We start from the raw sequence: 17,623 nt of genomic DNA on the forward strand, positions 1-17,623 counted from the left end.
ACTGATATATAGTAGTAGAGGTATTGGTAGCGTTACACCTGTCAGATGTGAAAAATTTGGTCCGATCGGGAAGATGAAAATAGACTTCGGTAGCACGGGCTTAAAGGAAAGCTGTTTGTTTGCTTTATCGCTATTGTAATGGCTCTGGGGGGAAGGATGGGAGGTTAGAAATATTTTTGCAGGTGTAAAGTGTCCAATACTTTTGTCTATGCCGTGTATAAAGGACGTCTCCTTTCCACTAGATATACTTCTGGATTTGGCTTAATAAACTGCATCAACAATGGCATGTGTGTTTCCAGCGTAATAGGAATGTTATACATTTGTTTAATATGTAGTTTGCAAAAGTTCATTAAATCCTTTTTTAATTCAAACAGATAATCCTGTTAAGAACTCTGAGGGAAACATCGTGTTATCGCTAAATAATAAAGAGGAAGGTGAAGCTATCATGGAGCACTCTTCAGGAAAAAGGCTCCTTACCCTTAATGTACATTCAGGACTTCACAGTTCAGATCTTTCAAATATTTTGACTAATCAAAATGAATCTTTTCCTGATCATTTGCAGATTAACAGAAGCACAAGTCAAAAAGAGATTGACAGGTTTCAATGTGGAAAATGTGAAAAATATTTTACAAAAATTTCAGATCTTTTTACACACAGAAAGAGTCACACAGAAGAGCGGCTGTATTCATGTGCAGAATGTGGGAAACGATTTGCATGCAAGTCACATCTTGTTACACATGAGAGAATTCACACAGGAGAGAAGCCGTACTCCTGTTCACTCTGTGGAAAATCTTTTTCTGATAAATCAAGTCTTGTTCCACATGAGAGAATTCATACAGGAGAGAAGCCGTATTCATGCTCACGATGTGGAAAATGCTTTAGAGATAAAACTAGTCTTATTACACATGAAAGAATTCACACTGGAGAGAGGCCGTATTCATGTTCAGAATGTGGGAAATGTTTTACCTGTAGATCACATCTTATTACACATCAGAGGAGTCACACAGGGGAAAAGCCATATTCATGTTCACAATGTGGAAAATGCTTTGCAAATAAATCAAGTCTCGTTACACATGAAAAGAACCATACAGGTGAAAAGCCGTATTCATGTTCAGAATGCGGAAAATGTTTTATGGAAAAATCAAATCTTGTTAAACATGAGAGAATCCACACAGGGGAGAAGCCATTTTCATGTTCTTTGTGTGGGAAATGTTTTACACATAAATCAGTACTTATTAAACATGAGAGAAGTCACACAGGAGAGAAACCGTATTCCTGTTCCGAATGTGGGAAATGTTTTGCACAAAAATCGAACCTTATTATACATGAGCGTATTCACACAGGAGAAAGGCCATATTCATGCTCAGCATGTGGGAAATGTTTTACACACAGATCGCATCTTGTTAAACATGAGAGGATTCATACAGGAGAGAAGCTGTATACATGTTTTAAAAAGAAGTAAAATTTCAAGCATTCACATGTAAGAAAAGACTAAACTATGTTTGTTTTGACTGTGAGAACTGCTGTAAAACCATATATAAGACAATATTAATTTAAAACCTACTGTGACTAGGATCTATGACAGGCAAGTATTGTGAATATAGTGAAGGAAAGCGCCTTTACTAACTACAGAGTAAAGCCCTGATTTGAAGATGAGCCTTATTTTCTAAGACCCTTTGCATCCCTGGCAATCCTCGTTTCCATCTTCCCACATAATAGGCCAGCAAGTAATTTAAATGCTCCAAGTGAGAGAAAATAATCTTGTAGAAGGGGTTGCTGATAAGTCTTTGGCTTTAGGGGTACTTCATACAGTGAGATTGCTACTGAGATCGCTGCTGAGTCACGGTTTTTGTGATGCAGCAGTGACCTCATTAGCAATCTCGCTGTGTGTGACACTGAGCAGCGATCTGGCCCCTGCTGTGAGATCGCTGCTCGTTACACACAGCCCTGGTTAATTTTTTTTACTGTTGATCTCCCGATGATAAGCACACATCGCTGTGTGTGACAGCGAGAGAGCAACAATCCTGAATGTGCAGGGAGCAGGAGCCGGCGTCTGTCAGCCTGCGGTAAGCTGTAACCAAGGTAAACATCGGGTAACCAAGGTGGTTACCCGATATTTACCTTAGTTACTAGCATCGCCGCTTTCACGCTGTCAGCGCCAGCTCCCTGCACATGTAGCCGGATTACACATTGGGTAAATAAGCAAAGGTTTGCTTATTAACCCGATGTGTACTGTGGCTACGAGTGCAGGGACCCAGCGCTAAGCGGTGTGCGCTGGTAACCAAGGTAAATATCGGGTAACCATACCCGATGGTTACCAGTGTCTGCAGCTTCCAGAGGCCGGCTCCCTGCAAGCGCAGCATCGCTTCCACGTCGCTGCTGGCTGGGGTCTGGTCACTGGTCGCTGGTGAGATCTGCCTGTTTGACAGCTCACCAGCGACCATGTAGCGACGCAGCAGCGATCCTGACCAGGTCAGATCGCTGGTGGGATCGCTGCTGCGTCGCTAAGGTGTGACGGTACCCTTACCCAGATAGAAACGAGATAGGATGATGAAACTTTACATTTATTCTACATACTCTCAACTGATGTCAACACACTTCTTACATCAGTATTCCAAGTTCTGCAAGCCTAGCAAAAAGAAGGATTTTGGTTGTGCCTCGAACCTGGCAGCCATAGCAGCAGAAATGGTGTGAATTTGGTACCTTGAGGTGTTTCTTCAGGTTTGGAAACAGATGGTAATCGGAGGGAGCTAGATCTGGTGAATAAGGTGGGTGGTCCCCAGCTGGAAGCCCGGTTGTGCCAGTTTTGCCGTGGTCGCTTGTGCAGTGTGAGCGGAGGCATTGTCTTGTAGGAACACGATTCCTTTGGACAGCTTGCCGTGCCTTTTGGCTTTCAGAGCTGCTTTCAATTGGTCCAAAGGTTTTATGTAATACAGTACCTTGTATTGATGGTGGCACCTTTTTGAAGGTAGTCCATTAGCAGCACGCCCTCCTTATCCTAGAACACAGACGCCATCACCTTAGTGGCTGATTTTTGCACCCTGAACTTTGGACGAGGAGAACTACTGTGCCTCCACTCTTTTGACTGCTTCTTGTTTTCAGGGTCATACAAATAAATCCAGGTCTCATTTATAGTGACCAGTCGATCCAGGAAGATCTTATCAGTCTGGAAACGCTGACAAATGGACCGGGACGTTTTCACTCGCTGCTTCTCTGATCTGTTGTCAGACATTTGGGAACCCACTTTGCAGATCGCTTCCTCAAGTCCAATTGTTCATGGATAATGACACAAACACGTTCACGGGAAATCCTCATGATGTCTGCTATTGCTTTAGCTGAAATTCATGGATTCTCCAGTATGAGGTTGTGCACAGCATCGACGATCTCCGGAACAACAACCACTCTCGACGTTCCTCATCATTGGGGCTGAAGTGGCCCGCTTTACATTTCGCAACCTAGTTCTTAACTGTGGAATATGAAGGGCATTGATCCCCTAATGTCTGCGACATGTCACCATGAATAACCGCCGCGGACTTTCCTTGTAAAAACAAGAATTTGATCACTCCTCTGCTCTCAGTTGCTGTGAATATCGCATTAGACTCCTCCATTTTGTTTTCCCGCGTGTGTAGAACACTTGCCATAAGCAACAAGCACAAAATTTTGACAACATATATTAGACAAATAAGGCTTTCATGTGATGTAACATTTCTTACCATAGAAACAAAAATCACAAAGCCAAAGATTTAATCAGCAATTTGTATAACAAAATAGATGAAGAAACACATACACACAAAAGAGCAGAGACATGGTGCAATAAATGGACATTAAAAAAAAGCTGAAACACATTGAGCTTGTAGAGTAAATCTTTAATTAGTTTAGATGCGCAGTGTGAATGGTTTATTGACCTTAACTTGATGGAAGATTAGATACCAATACCTTTGCTATTTCTGGACAAGATGCCTTTGATGTTGTACCTTGATGTAAATCCTTGCAACCGATTAAGTCTTGTGTTAAATGTGTCGAAGACTGTTATAAATTTGTATTTTACAGACACTTCTATCATTTTGTGATGTGGAATTGCCTTTTAATTTTTAGCATCAAGCAAAAATTACTTCCACAGGCTCTATCCGCACGCTGTATTGTTAAGGTGGCAAGAGGATGTTCACCACTTTCAAATTATATATTTTGCTCCAGTTCCATTTTGTTTTGGTAAAAGTTTTATAATATCCAAATTGTGTAGGACATAAAACATTGTTTAATGAATTTTTCACTGTAATGAAAACGCATCTCACAGCCCCACCCTGATGTCTCTAATTCGTCAGAGCCACGCGATACAGATTCGTCACTTCCGCCAACGCATAAGAAGTACGTAAGGTCAGCTTGGCACAGATTTACGCTGACACCTCCTGTCCACACAGGCATGAGGAGGGAGAAAAAGTGAGCCACGCAATTTCCATTGTGACACCACACTTGCTCACAACCTTGACAGACCCACTTCAGTAGCCATAGTGAAACAGAGCTCTGCCAGCCTGGTAGTACTGCCACCAGTTCCTAGTTCAGATGTATGTCATGAACAGCCAGGGGAGTCACTCAGAAATCCCACCGCTGCCACCAATATGTCATGAACAGCCGGGGGAGTCACTCAGAAATCCCACCGCTTCTACCAACATGTCACGATTGGGGGGTAACAAGCGGGAGTCACCCCTCCTTTATACCTCCCGACAGAGAGCACGTGACGCGCTCTCTAGCGCCCCTCTTATAGTCAGGCCAATTATGGAATTGCCCGAAAATAAGCAAGGAGGCCGCTATTCTCCTGTGCCGATGATTGAAGGGCTCCCGGTGAGAGTAAGGTGTATATTTCTCCGACTTCAACAGACGGAATATACAAAAACCTCCAATCTCCCCGGCTGCCCCACAATGATCCTTGACACAAATTCGCTGCCACCAACCGACTTACAGTAACTATTAGCCGAACACACAGGCGTGGGGTACATGATCGAGATAACAGAACAGCCCAAGATTAATTATATAATTTAATCGGCCTAAGCCACACTAGAAACTACAATATATACAATAGGGAATCTACAGAATATACATAGGTCAGAGTACAGTGACAAGTAAGATATGGAGTACAAACAAGCATACAATTCAAGCAGTTACCTTGTGCGTCTGGCCACAGGTGGGCGCTGTTAGACCAGGTTTCCGGAACTCCCTCACAGGTCTTTCCCCGACCAGACCCCCGAGCAAAGAACACTGGAAAATGGCCGAACTGGGGATATCAACCTGGTCAGATCCCTGTCCCTTCCTACCTTTGTGACCTCACAGGGAAGCACAGCCACTCCCCCTGCCTTGAGTCAGAATAATATTCCAAAGGGAATATTAATCATAACTTTGCCTGGGAACGTCATAGGCGGACGCCAATGCTCTCATTGTGACCGTTATGAATTTAGCTGCAAAACGAGAGGACTCATGGCTTGTCTGCTAGTTCCCCACTGGCCGATATCACGCCTGGGGTATTTCCCAAGGTCCCACTCCCATAAAAAAAAGGTGGGCCAGCATCGTCCGCATGCGGAGACACCATTTTTATGCTTGCCATATTTATAGAAACTATGGCTCACGAGATATTAACTATATTTTACTGGAGTCGTTCTGTCTGGTGGCTTCAACAGCCTTGTAATGAGATAGGAACTCCTGTGGCAGGGTCACAGCAGGGGGTCATCCTGTGTCTATTGCTCACAGCTCACTTAATCTCCATATCAGAGGAGATTGCCTCTGCTGTGTGAAATAGATGTGACACTTTTCTCTTGACTCTTGGTCATCAAAGGATTCGGGTGATGTGTGAAGAAGGGAGGGGGGGATGTCCTGTCAGGAGTGACTGGATCATATTTTATGGTCATCTCTGGATTTACCTCACAAGATGTAAGCCTGATCCACTAGCAGGATTATATCGGGCTAGAAACCAGCCCAGGTAGCATGTAATATTAAACCAAGAACAACATGGACGTGGGAATTTGTGGATTGAGATAAAAGAACAATACAGGATTAAATTACATATTTGATCGCCTTAAAGGCACACTAGATATAATATATACACAATGAATTTACAGGTATTACAGTCATGTATACAAATAAAAGTAGTAGTAAAAAAAGGTATATGCAGATATACGCAAGTCAGTTACCAGTTCCTTGTTGCTAGGCCTTAGTTGCTGGCAGCCACATGGGAGATGCTGGGGAGGCAGAGGGGGTTCTGGCTGCTTCCAGCACAGTACACGGCATGACCTCTCCTCAGAAGAACACACTTAAACTGTCTGCTTTTGTTTTTATTAACCCACGTCACACCCACATACCTCCCCCTGATGACCTAGGACAGAGCTAGACATGGGATGTGGTTTCAAGTACCAGAGAATTATGAAACCTCAACTTCCAAGATATCTCTGTCCCTGGCAGGAAATATTACCATTATCTTTCCCTTCATGAAGTTTATCTGTTCATAGATGGGAAACATGACGTGGCTAGTATCATCTAGTTGGCAGATATTAATTTGAGGCTGATGGGCACGTGTTACAGGTATGAAAAAATATGTAATACGTTTGTCATCCTGTCCTGATGCTGCAGATATTTTTCCCATAACTGTAGGATCTATGAAAACTCCAATATTTATAACTGTATGCTGGTGCCTGGGCGGCTAAGACCCTGTTTTGAAATGGACAGTCTGTTTCTGCTAAAGTCTTCGCCCTTATGTGCACCAAATTCAGCCCTGCTCTCTTCTCACCAGTTTTAATTATTTGTCTATGCCAGGGGGTCCTAGCTTCCTTGAAGAGCCCTTTCTCTATGTAATTAATGTTGTCACCTCAGACTGCTACACTGAATAAGAGAACATGTGTAGAAATATCTGACTTGCAGATGATTGGCATGTAATGATATCTACCATATTCATAGTCACAATTTTGAATAGTAATAATGGAATTAAATTCATATTTGAAATGACATCCCTGCATCCCTCAGACTCCCTCCCGCAGGGACACGCTCTCACTGCTGCGGCCGGGTCTCTCCACGCTTGCGGTCCCCCACCTGGCTTTTTCCTGCTTCCTCGTCCCGGAGTCTGTGCATCTGTCACAGGCCCTCTGGGACTGCAGCTAGGGCATGCAGGCACCACTGGCCTTTAATTAAAGGGCCAGAACGTCACTCCCAGGAAGTGCCTCTCAGCCTATCGCTGAGAAGCACTGGGTACTTAAGGCACTCTCCCACTAGGGGAGGTGCCTGATCAATTCCTTGAATTCAGTTAGTTGTGTTCTGTCTAGCTAGCTAGTTAAAACAAAAAACAGGATAATTGTGGTATACTCCGTGCTGCTATACAAATAATCAAAGCAATGGTGATTGTTTATTCTATGCGTTTCAAAGAGATCCCCTCTTCTTCCTCAGGAAAATCCATCTTCGGTGCTCGTGCAGGCCCCGCACACCTCCTGCTCCTGGCTCCACCGCGCTCCTATGCACTGGAGGAAGTGACTCCAGTGTCTGCTATCCATGCAGGTAAGTATGGGACCCTGCGGAGAAATCCGCAGGAATAATTGACATGCTGCAGATTTTTCTGCAGGGAAATCTGCATTATTTCCGCTGCGGAAAAAACGCAGCATGGGCACAGCAGTTCCAAAATGCCATAGAAATTGCTGGGTACTTGCTGTACTGTGGATTTTTGAAAAATCCGCGGAATTTCCGCAAAAAAATCGCGGCAAATTCCGCAAATTTTCCGCAGCGTGGGCACATAGCCTTAGAGGGAACTCCATGGAGTTTGACAATCTCCTGTACAAACACCTGGGCTAAAGTCTTTGCATTAGGTAAAGACGGTAAGGCAATAAAATGTGTCATCCTATCCACCACCAAAAGGTCCGTATTACTAGCAGAGGAGGGTAAATCCAATCTAAAAGCCATAGAAATATCTATCGAAGGTTGGCTAGGAACACAAAGGCTGCAAACCACCCAGATGATGCAAGTGACATGCCTTCGAGCACGCATAGATGGCACAGGCAGACACATAGTATACCACATCCCTCCGGATCCCGTGACAGCAAAAGCAACACAGTATGAGATCAAAAGTGCTTTTAACACCAGGGTAACCAGCCAGAATAGAATCATGACTCTCTCCCAGAACCGTAAGATGCAGATTAACGGAAACAAATATCTTGTTCACCACAATCCCAGATGGTGCATCACCTTGACCCTCTCAGACTCTACATCAGTACTGAGCACTGTCACCACCACTCCCTTCTGAAGAATGGGAATCGGTTCCTCACAGGATTCCTCCCCCCCCCAGAAAACTCCCGAATACAGCCTCGGGCGATAATTAAGAAAAAAATTAAACCTATTGAAAAACAATGACTACCGAGGTTGTCTCGGTATTAGACGCTTAGCAGACTCAAGGTAGAGAAGGTTTTTATGGTGGTCAATTACTGTAACAGGATGGCTAGCTCCCTCCAGAAAGTGTCACCATTCCTCAAACGCTAATTTGATCACAACATCATAATTACGCTCTGCCAAAGATAGTTTCTTAGAAGAAAAAGGCTGTGGAAAGAAAGCGCAAATAGGGTCTTACCCCAATATGTGCGGGGTAGGGAGGGGGGAGTAATGGTATTCACCAAATGTAGTTGTGAGAGTCACAACCACTAAAATCGCATGTACAAATCGATCACCGGCTGCAGCCACCCAAACGGCAGATAACAGAAAAAGGTAGAGAGGGGTGTTCAATTGCTCCGCCAAATGATCACTTGTTCAGAAGATCAGATCAATGTCTCTTTATTTTCATACAGGTCTACGCGTTTCAGGAGCAGCTGCCCCCTTCCTCAGGACCATCAGGTATAAGAAAAACATCAAATTTGATGTTTTTCTTGTACCTGACGGTCCTGAGGAAGGAGGCAGTTGCTCCTGAAACGCGTAGACCTGTATGAAAATAAAGAGACATTGATCTAATCTTCTGAACAAGTGATCATTTGGCGCGGCAATTGAACACCCCTCTCTACCTTTTTCTGAAAGATAGTTTCTTAGAAAAGAAGGCACATGGACGCAGTTTACCAAGACATGGACCCTTAGACAATACAACTTCCACCCCCACTTCTGACGCATCAACCTCCACCGTAAAAGGTTGAGATACATCAGGCTGAATCAATACAAGTGCCAATGTGAAGCATTTTTTGAGACAGTCAAATGCATGCAAAGCATCCTCAGATTATCTGGAGAACTGCATACCCTTCTTAGTCATATCACTAAGTGGTCTTGCTTTGGCAGAGAAATTCTTAGTAACCTTACTGTAATAAGTCGCAAAAACTAAAAATCATTGCAGAGCTTTAAGGTTTTCAGGACAGTCTCCTTTCAGTAAAGCCGGTAATTTAGTGGGATCCATCTTAAAATCAGAAGAGGAAATTATAAAACCCAAAAACAGAAGTTCCTGAACGGCGAAAACACACTTTTCCAGCTTAGCGTACAACTTATTCTTTCTGAGAATTTGCAATACCTGTCTAACATGTTCCATATGAGACCCATAATCCTGTGCACATATAAGAATGTCATTTGGTAAATGATTACAGATTTCCCTAGAATAAGCACAGAATACCTTTTAACATACATCAGTATTGGCCAAAACTATAAATGCATAAACAACAAAACCACACAGTATAGGGCCACAAAATATCAATTTTATTAAATATTTTTTTAAAAAACACATAAAAACAAGGTGCCAACAGTTATAGGGGAGGACAGAGGAAATATAACCATATATACATATAAATTATGCACATGAATATAAGTATAAATATAAATATATGTATATTTAGGATAGAAAGAGTAATGAACACATCCAGAATCAATAAATATTTAAAGTTGCATAGTGCCAATACAATAATCTGGATAAATAAACAGCCGTTCTATCCCAAATAACCAGGAACAAAGTGCAATATGCAGGCTCCAGCATCAGTAGACCAGCAAGAGAAGCTTAAATGCTGGCTACATAAGGTTCAAGTGAAGGCAAATAAGCCATATGGGCAGATCAATAGTAGATTATGCACGAGTGCAAATAAGGCAGGAAACTGCCGATTAGGGGTGCTTCACACACAGCGAGCTCGCTGCCGAGATCGCTGCTGAGTCACGCTTTTTGTGACGCAGCAGTGACCTCATTAGCGATCTCGCTGTGTGTGACACTGAGCAGCGATCTGGCCCCTGCTGCGAGATCGCTGCTCGTTACACACAGCCCTGGTTCGTTTTCTTCAAAGCCGCTCTCCTGCTGTGACACACAGATCGCTGTGTGTGACAGCAAGAGAGCGACAAATGAAGCGAGCAGGGAGCAGGAGCCGGCGTCTGACAGCTGAGGTAAGCTGTATCCAAGATAAACATCGGGTAACCAAGGTGGTTACCCGATATTTACCTTAGTTACCAGCCTCTGCAGCTCTCACGCTGCCTGTGCTGCCGGCTCCGGCTCTCTGCACATGTAGCTGCTGTACACATCGGGTTAATTAACCCGATGTGTACAGCAGCTAGGAGAGCAAGGAGCCAGCGCTAAGCAGTGTGCGCGGCTCCCTGCTCTCTGCACATGTAGCTGCATTACACATCGGGTTAATTAACCCGATGTGTACTGTAGCTATGGTAGGAGAGCAAGGAGCCAGCGCTCAGTGTGCGCTGCTCCCTGCACACACAGCTGTGCGCTGGTAACTAATGTAAACATCGGGTAACCATACCCGATGTTTACCTTAGTTACCAGTCTCCGCAGCTTCCAGACGGCAGCTCCGTGCAAGCGCAGCGTCGCTTGCACGTCGCTGCTGGCTGGGGGCTGTTCACTGGTCGCTGGTGAGATCTGCCTGTTTGACAGCTCACCAGCGACCATGTAGCGATGCAGCAGCGATCCTGACCAGGTCAGATCGCTGGTCGGATCGCTGCTGCATCGCTAAAGTGTGAAGGTACCCTTAGAGCGAGCAGGCAGATTGTAAATGCAGGCGCAATAAAGATAAGGGTAACAGGCTTATGAGTAGCAAGCTTTTACCTCTGTCAAACACCCACGCTTCCAACGTACGTTTCGTGAGAACTTCTTCAGGGAGCGTGAGAATTTGCAATACCTGTCTAACATGTTCCATATGAGATCCATAATTCTGTGCACATATAAGAATGTCATTTGGTAAATGATTACAGATTTCCCTAGAAGATGAGAAAACACCATTAACAAAGCAGGTGCTTTGGGAGACTGAATGGTATCAGCAGATTTTCTAAATGGTCCTCTAGCGTATTAAAAGTCGTTTTCCACTCATCCTCCTGTTTGACCTGGACCAGATTACAGGCACCCCTAAGGTTAGGTCAAGTTTAGACAACCATTTAGCATCAGCAATCTGATTGAAAAGGTGAGGAATGAATCACAGACGATACGGGTCATGAACCGTAATTTGGTTAAGCTCTTGAAAGTCCAGCCACGACCGCGAGCCCCCATCCTTCATTTTAACAAAAGAATCCAGTAGCCACCGTCTATGAAGACGGCCTAATATGCCCTTTTTCTAAACTATCCCTTTATATACTCTGAGAGCTGATCTCTTAGGGCCAGACAAATTATACAGTCTGCACTTAGGCAATTTTGCCCCCAGCATCAATATTATGGTGCATTCATAAGGCCTATGTGGCCTTCTGACATTCCCACATCACTAAAATCTGAGAGAGGACCAGTAAGACTAGAGATAACTGTCAAAATACAGTTTCCTAGACAGTGGCCTTTACAATACGTGCTCCACTTTAATATTTCTTGAATTTTCCAGTCGACAGTGGGGTTATATAATGCTAAACGGGGAACCCCAATACAGTTTGTGCAGGAAGGCCCTTAAGAACATAAGATATGAGCTCCAAATGAAGCACCCCTATACAAAGTTCCAACCCTTGTGCACACTCAACAAAACGCTCTTGAGTAAGAGGTGAGGAATCAATGGCAAAAATCTGCACCATATTTGATAACTCCTTCAAATCCACTCCAGAAGAATAAGCAAACGGTTCATTAATCATGTTTGCCCCTGAACCATTATCCAGAAAAATCGTAATAGGGACATCTAGGCCCCCAAACTTAACCCTTCAAAGTAATAAACATTGAGACACCATAGTGGAAGAAATACGTAGACCCAGGTAGGAATTCCCCAACCAACCTGACTGCCAATTTTCCTTGGGCACAGATGGACAGACACTGATAAAGTGATCCCTTTTGCCACAGAAGAAAACAAACCCCTCTTATTTTTGGAGAAGTAGAGGTTTCCCCCATGGATAGTCTCTCCAAGCTGCATGGGCTCGGATGAGGCCTCCAGAGGTAATGCTGGTACGTAATCCCTTCACAGAAAGTTTGATGAGACCTCTGCTGAAATACTTATTACCAGAGACATTGCACACTCTAAAGAAGGAGGTAGATTATACAATACCAACACCTCCTTTACCCTCTCAGAAAATTATGGAAAAACTGACTTAATCACAGGGTCGTTCCACTAAGTGTCCATGGACTATAGCTGAATCCGCGCAATAATTGTCACCATGGGTGACTTAGAACTGGGAATAGAACTCTTAAACTGGCCCTTAGGCTAGGGATGTCCCTAACTGTCCCTCATCCCAGAGGTATGCCCAATGGTGGCGAGGTCCGGACCGCCAGTGTAACCCTGACTATTGAATAACCCTGGTTTAATACCCACTCACTCCCAGCTCAGAAGAGGGCCGGGACTGGAATGGTTAATCCCACACAAAAGACAGACAGGGACAAACCAAAGCTCAAATCACAGAAAACACTCACAGTTATACATGAAATGTGCTCAGGAGGTAAATAAAGAAAAAGGAGGAAATAATAATTGACAACAGTACTTCCACACGACACCAGACTTGTATACAGCAGTGCACCAGAGGCTGGATCACCATGCACAATGACCAGAATCGCATAAGCTTTTATCGGCACTAAAAAGCAGGTTCTACCATCTTTTAAAGGGCAGTGGTGGTCATGATAGGCCCCCAGAAACCCGTGACCCAAGCAGCAATTCACAATCCAGCAGGACTTAACTCCTGCGAGACCGAATATCAGTAAACTCAGAACTGGTCGATGCCTGGCTCTAACTGAGCAACTGAAAGAGCACCAGGTGGCGTGTCAGATTCTGCAGTGTAAACAGAGTCAGAAGACGCCATGACACCTGGTAAGCTTAGAGCCGAACACTGTGTGACTGCACCCCTCCCTCTACGAGGGGACTTTCAACCCTCAGGACCAGGTCTCTTCGGATGATGGCGATGAAAAGCCCTAACTAGGCATTCTGCATGGATATCTGAAGCATGCACCCAAGTCCTCTCCCCGGCACCATAATCCCGCCAGTGCACCAGGTACTGAAGAGAACTACGAGCAACCTGGGAATCCATAACTATCGATACCTCAAATTTCAAAGAACTGTCAACCAAAACCGGAGGAGGAGGAGGTACCCAAACCCAAAAACGTCTTAATTGTGGAGTTTATATACTGCCGGTAAGTCCAGATGTATGGCCAGGGGGTTGATAATGGCAGAGATTCTGAATGGACCTATAAAACGAGGTCCTAACTAAATTGAAGGTATCTTAACCTTGATATTTTTAATGGATAACCAAACCAAATCACCCACACACAGGTCTGGACCTGGCACACGTCCATAGCCACATGCTAATACCTTGAAGTCATACTAAGCAAATGTTGATGAACGTTTTTCCATGTAAATGATAACGCTGAGCCCAACTGATCTTCTTCAGGTACCCCAGAAGATTTACTTTTGAGAAATACATAGAACTGAGGATAATGCCCATAAACAAAAAAGAAGAGAAACACCAGAGGACTCATGGCAATAATTATTAATAGCAAACTTTGCTAAAGGGAGGAACAACAAGCACTTTGTCGTGCTAGGTACGGAGAATTACCAAGCGAACGGTGAAAGGAAAGGGAAGGGAAACCCTGTATGTAGCAAAGAGGAAGATGGTGACCACTGACCAAGCCTACCGCTGGGCCCTGGGTTCCCTCACTGCCCTGGATAGGTTCCACACCTGTGCGCCGAGCCGGATGCCTGAAACTAGGCTGCTCTTGATCTGGGCCTTTTGGTAGGGAGCGGATGGGATGAGCTCTTGTCAACCCCACTAGGCACTAATGGACACACAGTTATAACAAACGAGAAAACTACAAACAACTTATCTCTAGTTGTCTCAGAGAGAGAAGCTGCAACAACCACCAAGATTCTCCTGATGCATGAAGACCGCCTGCTTGCACTCAAGACTTGATAAAGTATCAAGTATCACCAGCACCAAGTAATAGAAAGTCAAGATATATATAGACAAGGAAAGTACTGATGAATAGCAGCTCACAGACTGAACAATGCCCCAGGGTCCTAAAGGGAAATGGATGAAAGCCAAGCAGGAATGATATAAGGTCAGGGAGCAGTTTGTACAGCCAAACACTGTGACCTTCTATAGCCAGACACCAAAGGACTTTCGTTCACACACGACACACTCCTCCAGGTTATCTGAGACAAAACAGGGCAAATGCTGCTCCAGGTTCTGATTCATGTGCTCTGTTTGCCCATTAGACTGTGGATAGAATGCTGATGAGAGGCGAGAGTAAAATGCTTTCCAAAAATTGTCAATTAATTGAGAACTCCTATTAGAGATGTCAGACAGGACTCCATGGAGTCTGACAAGCTCACGTATGAATACCTGAGCTAAGGTTTTAGCATTTGCAGAGATGGTAAGGCAATGAAATGTGACATTTTGGAAAACCTGTCAACCACAACAAAAATAATCATATTACCAGCAGACAGAGGAAGATCTGTAAGGAAATCCATGGAAATATCCAGCCAAGGTTTGCTAGCTATATTCAATGGCAGCAGACACCCAGACGGATGAGAGTGTGATGTCTTGGAACGTGCACACGTGGCACAAGCAAACATATAGGAGACCACATTCCTTTGGATTTTAGGCCACCAAAAGTGATGCAGATACAGGGTGCCTTTCTCTCCCAGCATGACCAGCCAGGACAGAGTCATGATGCTCCCCCAAAACTTTAAGGCAGGTCCAGGGACACAAAAGACTTGTTAGTTTGGACCCTAGACGGTGCCTTATCCTGACCCTCAGCGATCTCAGACTCCACCTGAGTACTGAGTACTGACACCACTATTCCCTTCTGCAGGATGAAAATTCCAGCACATCACATCTGTTTGTTCGTACAGTAAGGACGATGGATAATGAGAAAATTAAACCTGTTAAAAACCAATGACCACCGAGTTTGTCTGAGAGAAAGTCGCTTAGCTGACTCGAGATACAGTAGATTCTTTTGATCCATAATTACAGTAACAGGGTGCGACCCCTTCCAAAAGGTGTCGCCATTCTTCAAGTGCCAATTTGATAGTGAGTAATTCCCTATTCCCAATGCCATAATTTCATTCAGCCGGTGATAACTTTTTAGAAAAGAAGGCACATGGATGAAGTTTACCAAGTGTCGGACTCTGAGACAATACAGCCCCCACCCCTACCTCAGAAGCGTCAACATCCACAGTGAAGGTACGGTTCCACTTGCGTATAGCTTGTGATGCGAGAGTGTAGCACCCATGGGGCAAGGGGTTAAATACTCGTCGTCGGGTCTGGGGATGTCATGGTTGGCCCTTTTGCCCTGTTTCGTGGCCCAGAGGTGTACAATAAAGAAGAGGGGGAATGATGGTGGAGGTTTGTCTCGTGACGCCACCTGCGGTACGTGGCCAGGAAATAGCCGCCACTGCTGTTGCTGTCCTCCAGGGCGGATGGTTGTAGCAGCTAAGATGTTTCTGCTCCCCACAGGTGGAGCGGGTGCCAGGGAGGATGATGAGGGGAGTAGTGATGGCTGGCGCTGAAGCACAGGGCGATTACGCCGGCAAGCACAGGCGGACACAGTCTCTGCGGGTTCAAGGTTTCTTTATTCACAGTCCTGGTTTGCCCTGGAGATGCCAGTCACCGCCGTGATGGGCTCAAGTCGATCCTGGATCCATTGGAGGTCAGAAACGGTGCAGTGGACAATGGGCCCTTCCTTCTTGCGCTTCTAGAGGTGGATCCCTGTGGCCTGAAGCTTCTTGGGGACCCTTGGTTCTTGAAAAGTGTTTTCTCCCATCCCGTATGCAGGTGCCGCGGGTCCGTTGTGGGGCCTGCCTTAGAACACGACCCCGGACCCTATGTAGCACTGTGCTCCGGGAACTGTGGTGGCCGGAGGGACGTACAATTCCCCTGGCCTGCAGATTTTGGAGGACAAGTTGAAGTATAATCCACCCTAGGATTTTGCACTTTGCACTGCGCTGGTCCCGTGGAAGCAATGAAGCTCTCCCCTCGGCGACCGTATTGACTCCTTCGTCCCACCAGAGCCACTGGTAAAACCTGACTGCTCTTTTCCTCTCCTGCTGGAGAACTCCCTAACTGTTGTGTTGCTCCTAACTCCTCCTAATGGCTGTTCCTCCCCAAGTTCCTTGTCGCTAGAGGGTGGCAGCCCCACATGTTTGGTGACTGCCTTAAGAGCTAACCCTAGCCGGTCCCCAGTGGGGAGGCCAACCTGGTTGTGTGTGTACATCTGCCATTCATACCACTGTGGTATACATCTGCCATTCATCAGTGTGCACAAGCCGGTGTTTTCATTTGCAATATGGATATTTATTTTTAACCAAGTTACAAATAAAGAAGCATTTTTATTCATCTCCTTGGAGTCCAGCTGGATCTTTTCCATTGTTCTGTTCCATTACCTTCTCAGCTTGCTGCTGTAATCCGTGCCGGACTAAAGGACATCAACAGGAGGATATATTCAGGCTTGTCTCTGCAGTGGTGAGCGGTTTTTGTTCTTTTCTCTATATTTATAAATTAGTGTGTGGTGGAACCGGTAGCGACCTCCTCTGGATTCAGGATGAGTACTGCACCTTAAGTGAGGTGCAGTACCCTGCGGCAACTGGAGCCTCAGGGGCACCACAAGAGCATTTGAACCAATATGCTGGTTGTCAGCCCAAAGTAATGCAACTGTGATGCGATCTTGCTATCGTATCACAGCTGTGGAGAAGAGGGGGGGGACTTTCTCCCCATCTCCTCCGCTGTCTGTCTCTGTACATTGCACTGCACTCTGATGACGTGCGAGTGTAGTGCGATGTTTGAGTGCAGACTTGTATGTGGGTGCGTGAGCCAAGACTCGCTACCAAACGCAGCATGCTGCGATTCATTCCGCATGCTGCTATGGTATGAGAAGTCGATCGCAGATGGACACTGCCCCATAGTTTTACACTAGAGTGAGAGCAATCCGATGTTTTATCAGGATTGCACTTGTCCGTGCAAAACGCAAGTGGATTCGAACCCTAAAAGGAAGTGAAACATTAGGCTCTATAAGAACCAGTGCTGACGCAAAGCATTTTTTCAGACAGTCAAAAGCACATAAAGCACTCTCAGACCAGTCTGAAGAGTCCATACCTTTCTTCATCATGTTAGTGTTACGGGGGGGCTGTCTGATAAAAAACCTAAAGGAATATCAGACAGTCAGGGTCCAATGTGCAAAGACTCTGCTGCAGACTATGGCAGAGGATAAGGGGTATATAAGTGTGCCGCTGTAAATAGTAATAGCACAAGTGCAGAGTGC

General features: G+C 45.1%; 1 protein-coding gene across 2 annotated transcripts in view; it reads left to right on the forward strand.

The window, feature by feature from the left end:
* LOC142297101 (uncharacterized) overlaps positions 1-17,623 on the forward strand; it is a 125,699-nt gene that overhangs the window by 25,479 nt on the left and 82,597 nt on the right. Inside the window, exon 7 of one of the 2 annotated variants that reach the window (XM_075341362.1) lies at positions 375-1,434. In XM_075341362.1, coding sequence (XP_075197477.1) covers positions 375-1,434 — 1,060 coding nt within the window. Of the gene's footprint in view, positions 1-374; positions 2,047-17,623 lie in introns of those variants that run through there. The other variant, XM_075341361.1, reaches the window with a different exon arrangement.

This window comes from Anomaloglossus baeobatrachus, chromosome 3 (genome assembly GCF_048569485.1).
Source record: "Anomaloglossus baeobatrachus isolate aAnoBae1 chromosome 3, aAnoBae1.hap1, whole genome shotgun sequence".
In the NCBI taxonomy this organism is placed as follows: Eukaryota; Metazoa; Chordata; class Amphibia; order Anura; family Aromobatidae; genus Anomaloglossus; species Anomaloglossus baeobatrachus.